General features: G+C 41.4%; 1 protein-coding gene across 3 annotated transcripts; it reads left to right on the top strand.

Moving 5' to 3' along the window:
• The first annotated feature begins 210 nt into the window (after nucleotides 1-210).
• Nucleotides 211-10778, top strand: rab5c (RAB5C, member RAS oncogene family). Of its 3 annotated transcripts, none has more exons than XM_034592497.1 (6): nucleotides 211-399; nucleotides 6798-7151; nucleotides 8987-9138; nucleotides 9355-9477; nucleotides 9576-9669; nucleotides 10071-10778. In XM_034592497.1, exons 2-6 carry the CDS (start codon nucleotides 6986-6988, stop codon nucleotides 10196-10198), a joined length of 663 nt encoding a protein of 220 aa, XP_034448388.1. In that variant the 5' UTR covers nucleotides 211-399; nucleotides 6798-6985; the 3' UTR covers nucleotides 10199-10778. The 3 variants fall into 3 exon arrangements, with proteins under 3 accessions (XP_034448388.1, XP_034448389.1, XP_034448390.1); XM_034592498.1 differs by having other exon boundaries at nucleotides 241-403; XM_034592499.1 differs by lacking the exon at nucleotides 211-399 and adding an exon at nucleotides 6126-6334.
• The last annotated feature ends 12 nt before the right edge of the window (nucleotides 10779-10790 follow it).

Below are 10790 nucleotides of genomic sequence, written 5' to 3' on the forward strand. Positions count from 1 at the left end.
AAATATCCTTTCATGTTCAGTGTTCTACCCTTTATGGGGGGTGTTGAGCACAAGACGTGACGTGAACACGTGATTTGTATTAGAATCTATTCAGTAAATGATCTGAGTGTTTTTGTCCCACAGAGGTAAATTACTTCCAGAGCTGCTGTGCTGCAGAGTGGATGATCGTGGTGTTTCTGTGCAGAATGCAGCTTTCTCATTGGCCACACAGCTGCTGACAAAGAGTGGGAGGTTCCCGGAAAAATTGCTAACCGGAAGGGAAGGCCAGAGCCCAAGAAGAAGAAGAGGAGGAGGGAGAACAGTAAGAAGAAGAAGAACAAGAAGAAAAAGAAAACGAGAAAGAGAAAGAGAAGGACAGTCGCCGCCGCCGATGAGACCAGCAACAGAAGAGAAAGTATTGTAAGTAAGTCAGACAAGTTGTAGTGATGAAACATGGGGGCAAAGAGGAACTCTGGACGTGTGTTCGTCCTTTCGGTCGACGAGCTGTTTACCGTATTCACGTCCCCTCTGTCAAATTTCACCCTGAACCGATCAGCCGAGTCCGGGCTCAGCCTGGACCGAGAGAGGCACCGAGCTCCTGTCTCTGTGAGACCGCAGGGACATGTCCCAAAAAGCAGCCGCGGCAGGAAGATGACCGAGGAGCCGTTTTACAGCCGCAGCGGACACCACAACAAGCCCGTGTCCCCGAGTTTGTCAAACGTCAAACAGCTGACGACGTTCGGGGGAGAAAAGGAAAGTTACCCTCTGACGTTTGGGACTCTTGGCTGTAGATGCTAACTTAGCTAATGCTACCACCATTCTATCAAATCTCATTTCCACAGCTAAGCAGTTCTCAAGTTATGCTAACAAGCTAGTGCTAGTGCTAGGTGTCTGTAATTGCTATTACCTGCTGATGCGGTGTGGTCGAGGCTAATGTAGTTAGCCGACTGCCCTGTGCAACTAAGTTAATGTCATGCTAGCTTGACTTAATGATACTGACCGGCTATCATAACTAATCAGACCTTACCTTTACTCGCCTAGATAGTTAGCTACATTGTGGTTAGCTACCGTGTCAGTTCAATAATATTCTCACCGTGAAGCAGCCACTGTGTTAGCATGTCACTCTGTTCAAGCTAGCTGCACCCAGACAGATAAACTTACCTTCTAGTTAGCATCTTTTTTTTTCATGACCCAAATAATACTGATAACATTTGCAGAGTTGCATAATCCTCAGTAATCATTATATATTTTTTATATATTAGACCTTGAAGCTTCCGGGACTCACAGATCATTTAGCCACTTGATAGTTTCCAGTAGATGTACTTTTACAATTTAAACGCACCCAGCAGGTCTCCTGACAGCTTTTATATCTACTGTGTTCATAACAAACACACTCACACTTTGACATGGACTTGAAGCTTTGACAGAAAAACTAATCTGAGGGAGTTCATATGTTTCAGTAAAAGCCTGCACGCTGGTACTTTCTGTGTCCTGTCATCACATTCCCTGTCACAAAGGAGTCATCACTCCTGACAGCACATGTGTCGTTATCCTGTCAGTTTACACTTTGAAGCCATTGTAATCCCAAATATCAGCTCGCATGCACGTCTCCTCACACCTCCCTAATAGTGACGTATTAAGGGCAGCCGAGATTGGACCTTTGAGCCGGAGAGGGATCGTTACAGTTAACGTGCTGGAGCCCTTTTTATGTTTATGATGTGTGAACCTTGTCCTGCTAAAGTGATGACACATCCTGACAAACCTTTCCCTGAAAGAGGTAACGGTGAATTTAATCCCCACACAGTATCCACGCTGTTTGTGTTTATGTTCATTTAGGATGCTCCTCACCTATCAGACTGTTTCAGCGCTGTCTGAATTTGAAGGTCAGTGCTGCTGAACTTGGCCTGGTAGTTACAGTTTCCTCTTTCCATCAACAATACTTTAACTTACATTTTAGTGGGTTTTTTTAATCTTCTGTCATATTCCTGCTGAAGGGAGCTTTTGTTTTGACGGTTTACAAAAAAACTCTGAGCAAAACTTGACCAGGATAAAGTGTGTTTTATGTGTGTTGATGAGTTGTGAGGTGCAAGAAAGGTTTTTATTACACCAGTGGGTGCATTGTGATCAGTGGCGTCTGTCTGTATGTCACAGCAATAACTCAGGTTGTTTTAATCAAATTTGGATCAAACTCTGCAAGTTGTTTTGTGGGTAGGGTTCAGGATCACTGTTTAAGATGTCTTCAATTTTTTTTTATTTTTTATTAAAGGTCAAGGCCACAGCATGGGATACAAATTTTAGCCCATTGCATGGAAAGTACATTTAAGCACATATAAATACACATACAATTTGAAATAGTTTTTAATTCAAAAGATACAAAATACAAAAGATTGTATTATAAATATATATACACATGTTCTACAGTGATAATAAGTAACTTGTGACTGAAAATATGGGAAAGAATGGGGGAAAAAAACAGCGTAGGTGGAGCATCTCTCTGTGGGCATTTTAGTTTTGTTTGCATCTATTATGGAAACAAATATTTGTACAAGGATCTTCATGCAAATACAAAGCAGCATAATGACTAATCTCACTTAGTGAATAATATACTGTAACTTGCTACCTGTAGAACTGCTGTTGCACATTTCATTTTTTATGTGATAAATGTTTTGATAATAATTACATCGTTTGAATGTAATTTTATTGGTTGGTGCTGATTTAAGATCTTGGTTTGGTCACTGAGCCTTCACACAGAAGGCCCAAGAAAAGGAAATGCCTGAGATTTCCATTTGACCTTGCTGACCAACAGTGATGGCTATCCTGTTCGTCTGTGGAGATTCTCAGCCCTGTAGGTCGGCGCATTTCTAGGTTCTTCTTCAGTTCTCAGAAGTGTAAAACCTTTCGGACGAACGGTTAAACATCTTCAACTTGCCTTCGTATGGAACTCAGTTTGTCCTTTGTTAGTTTCCCGTTTGCTTTTCCTGAGTTATGTCACCAGCTTCCCATCCAATCTGTCACCGTTTCCAAAGCCATTCTTTATTAGAGACCTGAGCTGAAGTAGGTTTTACCTTGGATAGAGAGTATTTCCTGTTTCATTTTAGAGATTGTTCTGCTTTTTTGTATATTTTTACCTACGAAAACTCTTTGCCAGCAACGTCTCGGTTTTGAAGTCATGCTTGCTGCTAGTGAGAGTCTGACTATTTGGCGTAATAGACAAAAGAGGATGGCACAGCACCCCCTCATATCAGACACCACCAGTTCTCCCAGGCCCCCACCCTTCACATGAAGTGAACAGCACAAGTCCCTGCTTGCTTCTTTGTAACCATTACAAACAGCCGTTAAGGTTGTTAGACTGCTACTTACATGGAATGTGACCGACTTCTGTGATTACCTGTTCACACACTCTTAAGTATACTACCATTTATTGGCTATATTTTGTGTAAACACTAACTGAGTGCTCAGTTAAAATCATCCTATAAATCTTATAAAACCTTAGAAAATCAAGCAGGTCATTTTCTCTTTTTTTGTGTAGTTATTTAGCAAAAATTAGGGGCTTAAACTGCCGTCCCTTTTGGCCAAAAACTGCATTTAAACTTCCATATTTTTTCCATGTCAAGTATGAAAAGAAGTTTCCAAACTTTGACTTTATTTATGCCACAATAGTTTGACACTGATACTTACTACTTGAATAAAACTGCACAAACTATCATATTGGACACTACACAAAATAAAATATAAAATGTTTTTTCTTAGAAACTTGGGAAACTGTTGATGGAAACTGAGACATGATCATTTTTACATAATTATTGTCATCATTGATTAAAAGAGTATCGGTATGAATTTATTTGCTTTTATGAAGGTAAACAGGCCACAACGCAGGAAGGGAAAAACTATTTGACTGTGGGAGACTAATGTGTATTGCTTTCATAGCAATTATTCATAGAAATAGCATCTGTTTTTTTTCAGTTTTTGACACTGGTTTTGTGTTTTAAATAACATTATCATTAGTGAGGCCTGCTTTTCAATTTGTGCACACACTCTCATATTTAGGTTTTCTGTGCACTGCAATCCCTGAGCAGTGCTTGGATATCACGCTGGCAGCAGAGCATGCAGGAGGCCACGATGAATATTTCACAGGCCTTCCCTCCAGTCTGCTTCTGCCTTTTCTCCTCCCCCTTTCTCTGACCCATGTCCCACTGTCTCTCTCTGACCCACTTCCCTGTGGAGGTCTTCAGAGCCCATTAGGGATGCCAATCAAAGCATTTGTCACAGGCTGCTTAAGACGTGTGCAGCTCAGGTACAGTTTGCTGTAAATATGCATCTGTGTTATTGGTTTGGCAATAAACACTTAGTACGTTTTTAATTAGCAGGTAGCATGTTTTTTGCATAAAACTTGATGCAGTAATTGATTGTTTCCTGCTGATGCTCATAAAATCCTCAGCCTAAGACACAAATGGTTTTGGCTCCTAAGGTTTCCTTATGTTTCTGAAACCTTTCCTCACCCTCCTGTGTAAATGGCAGCAGCTCCATATCTTTCATTCAGGCACTTATTTAAAACGTTTGTCATACATACAAACCAACCAACAAATATATGGATGAGGGTGATGATTTCCAGCAACTGTAATTGAAGGAAGCAGTTAACCAAAGTGCTGTTGTTAGTATTCGTATAAACAGGCCAATGCAGGTGCTAGTGTAAGGGCAATGAGGAAGAGGAAGCCAGCAACATACTTGCTTTCATACATACATGTATGTGTATGCATCATGGCTGCCTCGCAAAGCCTGCGTCTGTTTGGTGCATCGGTTGTGCACTTCCTTAGAATTCAATGCCATGCGTCTGCAAGATTTAACACGTACAGGAACAGTACGTGACCTCCAGTGTCACCGTGTTTTTATTTATGTAATGCAAATCCAGAAGTTCTCTATGGTCTGAGTTCTGTGGTGTGCCCTCTAGTGGAATACTCCAGTAACATGCATAGTACACAGCAAGTATATGAACATTTGTGCTCACGATGCGTTTAGTTGTCTACGTGAAGACCTGACTAAAAAGGAAGTACATCTCTGGCCTTAGGAGAGAAGATAGTTAGCAGCTGGACCAATCTCTTTTGCTTTCAGCTTAATTTTTACAGAGTTAAATTCCTGGTTAGGGTTAAGACAGACATGGTAATCACCACTTTAATGTCAGGTCAGAGCAGGACTCCTGCACCAGGGTGCCTCATATTTGTAATTAGTTCCTAGTAATTCCAGCTATTTTTTCCAGAAATGTCCTCCCTCACATCCTCTGTTCAAGAAGCTTCGATCTTCTAACACCCTCAGTCCGTCTCTTCTCTTTGCCTCCTCCAGTGAGCAGTGCAAACAGGTGAGGGTTCAGATCTGCAGCTCGCAAACAAAATAAGTACAGGCCGACTATTTGACTCAGGGAACAGAGTGCTTTTATTCTGCTGCGAGGGACCCCCACTGTGTGTGTGTGTGTGTGTGTGTGTGTGTGTGTGAGTGTGAGTCCAGAGACCTTTAGTTCACTGCTGACGATGTACCGGTCTTATATCCTTGAAATCTCCATCAAAGTTGAACATGGATAGTCTTTCTTAAATCTGAAACATGTGATGCCCCTGGGTTATTATAGCCAAATAATTTGTATGTATAAGTCAAAGGGGAAAACACGATATGCTTTGTGAGGGCTAAAAATGAACTACTGCTATAAAGCGTAATGGAAGAAATGTATGTTGCATAGTTTGTCCATTGTCAAATACAACATGTCACCTCTGAATATTTCACCACCAAGCCCAGATCCGCTACAACGTTAGGAGAAGATCAGCAGAGCCAAACTCTATCGACTATCAGCAGTGACATCTATATGTTGCTTTTCCTCATTCTTGACATATCCCGGCCTCTTTCTAAGGAATTGTCAAACCCACGCATTATGCGTCAAGTTTCCCAGTGACTGAGGCACATTCCATGTTTTTAATGTGCTCAGCAGTAAAATGTGTTCTGCAATCTTCACTTCCTGCTTTGAGCTGAGTTGTGTTTCCTGTCCTTTGACCAAGCAGAAGCTGGCTGACCTCATGTGCATCACTCGACTAAAAAACACGATTAGGAAGGTTTACTTACTCAGTACAAATGGCTGGTTTGGTTTGCAATTATCGCCTGTAGCGGTTCGGTTTATATTTGACGATTAATGCTGGCTTAATTATATTCAAAAACTTAGATTTCTTTCCTTTTTTTTAAGTCAAACTCTGTGTTACAATTTCCTCTTGGTACAGATCATCCACTGCCTGGATGCTACAAGAAGACTGAGTGAAGAAACCTGGTTTACCTTTTTAACTTTGCTGTTTGATCCTGGAAAAACAAAATGTTGTTGCAGGTAGTTGTGAAACCTTCCTCTGTACATGTGCCATCATTTCTCTACGTCCTCATCATTTTATTTGTTAATTTATTCTGTGTATTCTCAGTTAAATATATGACATCACGTTCATGCAAGGAAAAAAACGGTAGTTTGACCTGCAGGAGCAAAACAGTGTTGTGTTTCAAATTATACTCTTTGTTCTCTCAAGCGCCTGTTTATAGTTAACATGGTTTAATGAGAATAAGAATAAGGAAGAGTGCCGCAGTGATGCACGTTCAGACTTTAGACTGTCTGATGATTATTTGATCTAAAAGAAAATAATTTAAGGTTCAGTGCTTTTTTTTTTTTACATCTTTTTTTGCAATTACCAACAGGAACCTTTTTTTTTCATTAACCACCTCACTGGATTTTGACAAAAATGTAAATTCTGGTTTGAGTTTGGAGTGGATCATAACCCACTGTATACTTTTGTGTTTTTCAGCTGCCACTGGTGAGGTGTCTACTTCCTCTGGCTCATCTACCTGCCTAACCTGAACTCACCCCACCCTCCGTCGAGCTCGGCCTCACCCAGCCCCCGCACCGAGCCCAAGCCTCAAGTCAGCCACGCTCCCTCCCTCTCCTCCCGGCTTCCTCTACTTCTTTCTCCTAAAGTTTTTTTAACGCTGCATTATGGCAGGGAGAGGCGGACAAGCACGGACCAACGGTACCGCGGCAAGCAACAAGATCTGCCAGTTTAAGCTCGTGCTTTTGGGGGAGTCGGCGGTGGGAAAGTCCAGCTTGGTGCTTCGCTTCGTCAAAGGCCAGTTCCACGAGTACCAGGAGAGCACCATCGGAGGTGAGGGCTTCTCTTTCGATTCCCAGAATTGTCTCTGCTCTGAGTCATGCTTTATTGGCTGATTATCACTTCAGGAAAATGATCTCAGTAAGTCCAGGATAAGACTGTCTTTTGCACTGTAGCTGTTTGTGTTTAATACTGTAGCCGTACAACTTTACATATCAAGGCTGATATTTACAGATTATGATATAAAAAACAATTTAAAACTTATTTTAATACACAATTAGTTTCTAACTTCTAACTGAAATAGAATTATTGCACAAATCCTACAATATTCCATCCTGGCTTTGGATTTAACAGAGGTATGACATGAGTGGTTGAGTAGAAGAAAACATGCCCTTGCCAGTACAGAGGAGCTGCTTGCTTGCTTGCAGGGCTTAATCTTTTCTGTTATGCATGTCGAGGAGGAGGAGCGGCAGAACCAATTCCATGCCGCTGATCACCTGACTCACCAAGCTCCTCACTTAGCGAGGCAAATATCTTGACTCTGTGGAAAACAGATAACATTTCAGAACAGTTTTTCACAGCGATGAGAGTAAGATGTAAAAGAAAATAACTTGAGACAGGCTACTGTGAACAGCAGCTCTCAGACAGCAGAGGAGTGTGGTTACATTAAACAGGAAGGAATCGAGACAACAATGGGGATTTCCTGGACCTCCTGTAGATGAGTGAAGCTGATCGAAGAGATTTAAGTTTTAAAGAACAAGAATATGACACAGGGATTTGTGATCTGTTGGCAGAGTGCTGCGTTTTACATGTTGTTGCTGCATTGTGGTGTATTCAGCCTGAGGTAATCTGTGTGTTAAAAGTGCAGATCCTCAATCCAGCCAGAAAAACAACAGTGACAGGTTTCCTCTTTTGTCGGAATGCTGGGTTTAACAGGGGTGTAAATACACATGTTGAGTCGAAATGAAAACTACTTTACCAAAAATTAAAGGAATAGGTGTGAGATATTTGTGGTTCTATTTGTTTCATCCATGCATGTTTTTCAGCCGCTGTATCTATGTTGAACAGAGACATTTAGGCCACAGTGGATGCTGCTGCTCTTATCACTGCTCACTGCATTATCATCCTTTTGATCAACTTAACCACCAAATATGTATCATAGGATTTACAGCGAGTCGTATGTTGACTGGCACAGAGAAATGTGCCTCGATGCAGTGGTGCAGTTCCCCCCCCCCCCCCATTTTAAGGCTTCAGCACACAAGCCTAAACTGAATCAATGTCTATGTGGAGGGCATCAAAACTGTAGAGTAGTATCAATAAGAGTATCGAGAAGAATCGGTGTCGATAAAATCCTAACAATACTCCTCCCTACTCCTGAGTAACGTGGCTGGAGGATGTAGGGACAGGATGCTAAGTGCTTACGCTAACCAAAGACTCAGGACGAGTCAGCGTTTTTTGTTTCTACCGAGGCTGCGGTCAGCTGCACGCCTGGTCAAAGATTACTAAGCTTTAAAGTATGTGCGCTGCTCTTTTTTTCCCCCTCTGTCATGTGACACTCAGCTGAGTTGTGCCTCTTTCTGCAGAACACAGGATATGATTTTGTTTTCTTTTTGAGTGTAGTATTTTCCATTCTGACATGTTTTTTCAATTGAGTAATTCCAGTTCTGAAGGGGTAAAATTATTCCAGCACCGTATCTCACCAAAACTGATTTTAAATTTAAATCAAATGTGTTTGTCTTTTTATAATTCCAATGACTGTGAGTTTGTTTCAACTGAGCTTTAATCTTTTAAAGCCTAAATATTCAACTTTCTCCCTCCAGTTAACATATACCTCCTCCCAGTCCAAAAAAAAAGCTTGATATCTATTATGTTTTTTTTTTGTTTCCCAGCTGCCTTCCTCACACAGACGGTATGTTTGGATGACACAACAGTCAAGTTTGAGATCTGGGACACTGCAGGACAGGAACGGTATCACAGCTTGGCACCTATGTACTACAGGGGAGCCCAGGCCGCCATCGTGGTCTACGACATCACCAACACAGTGAGTTACCTGGACCATGGCAGGACGTCAGCCAAGACGTTCAGAAGTCTTTTGTCATCTGTTCTGACCCTTTTCCTCCCGCACGAGTTGATGATTGTTTGATTCAGCAGACGGCTACAGACCTTTGCTCTTTTAACTCTTAAAGCAAAATGTGACATTTAAAACCAGAGATTCAAAGTTTAAAAGATTTGTTTTGTTTTGTTTTTTTTCTTCAAGGATACATTCACACGTGCAAAGAACTGGGTGAAGGAGCTCCAGCGACAAGCCAGCCCGAATATTGTTATTGCACTGGCAGGGAACAAAGCAGACCTGGCCAACAAGAGGGCTGTAGATTTCCAGGTAAAAAACACCTTTGACACAGACGTTTTTAAATCTTTAATGAAAGTGTTGCATAAACGAATCTAAGCTGAATATGTGTGTTACATTTCCTTGTTTAGGAAGCACAAGCATATGCAGATGACAACAGTTTGCTCTTCATGGAGACGTCAGCCAAGACTGCTATGAATGTCAATGAGATTTTTATGGCTATAGGTAAGTGAACCCCAGCACTGACACAGACACAAGTTACTGTCACGCTGCAACAATTAGTTAATCAAATGGAAGGAAGATGAAGCTTAAGATCAGGGCAGCAGCTAACAATTGATTATTCGTTTAATCTTTTTAAATAAACCCCTGAATCAGTCGATTTATCTTTTTAGTTATTTCTTGCTAAAAATCTAAAAGAATGTTTTGTGGCTCCAGGTTCTCAAATGTGAGAATTTGCAGTTTTTTCTTTGGGCCGTTGGCACAAGACGTCTGGCGACGTCAACTGAGGCTGTAGAAAATCCAATTTGATTTAGTTGACAGAATTTTGAATAGCTTCTACTCACAGCCCTGTTGTCTCATAATCACAGTGCATTCATTAATGGATGATACTCTTACCCCCCAAACAGCCAAGAAGCTTCCTAAGAACGAGCCTCAGGGTGCAGCGGGCGCCGGTGGACGAACCAGAGGCGGCGTTGACTTGCAGGAAGCTGCCCCACAGGGCAGAAGTGGCCAGTGCTGTGGCGGCGGGAACTAACCAACACCACCGAGTCAGCTGATCCAACCAATCTAACAGCTCCGATCAACCAGACCAGATATTAGCCAGCTGTCAAACAATGTCCCAAAACCACAACCGACCAAAATCACAACTGTGTATTGAAAACATATTGCTGTATTTGTATCAGACTTTTCAAGTTTATAATCAATCTGTAGTTATTGTCAAAACAATATCTTCCCAATCTCTACATGATGTTTTGTCAACCTTAATTATTTTGTGTTTTTTTTTTTTTAATTGTCTTAATTTTTTTTTTTCTGAAGATCTATGGTATTAAATGCACTGGTTCTGTCTCATCATCTTTTCGTGAATTGAGATGTTGTCCCCATCCTTTGCTTTCTTTTTGTCTTTTCTTTCTTTCTTTTAACTCTTCATATCAGGGAGGGATTCCTTTTAACAGTGTTGTCATCCTACGATGACATCAACAACTAGCACAACGACACCTGCACAGCAGCCACCGCTGTTAGCAGGTGGGGGATAATGGGGGGGCTGGAAGCTCGGGCCAGGGGTCGAAAAGGAAGTGGGGAAAAACTGATAATTTTACGAATAAACAAAGGGAAGATATCTTTTTTTG

Source organism: Hippoglossus hippoglossus, chromosome 8 (assembly GCF_009819705.1).
Source record: "Hippoglossus hippoglossus isolate fHipHip1 chromosome 8, fHipHip1.pri, whole genome shotgun sequence".
NCBI classification, from domain to species: Eukaryota; Metazoa; Chordata; class Actinopteri; order Pleuronectiformes; family Pleuronectidae; genus Hippoglossus; species Hippoglossus hippoglossus.

Coding starts and splice junctions, on each gene's coding strand:
- rab5c (XM_034592497.1), top strand. CDS start 6,986: ATGGCAGGGAGAGGCGGACAAGCACGGACCAACGGTACCGCGGCAAGC. Junction 7,152..8,986: donor CCAGGAGAGCACCATCGGAG/GTGAGGGCTTCT, acceptor TTTGTTTCCCAG/CTGCCTTCCTCACACAGACG. Junction 9,670..10,070: donor TGAGATTTTTATGGCTATAG/GTAAGTGAACCC, acceptor CCCCCCAAACAG/CCAAGAAGCTTCCTAAGAAC.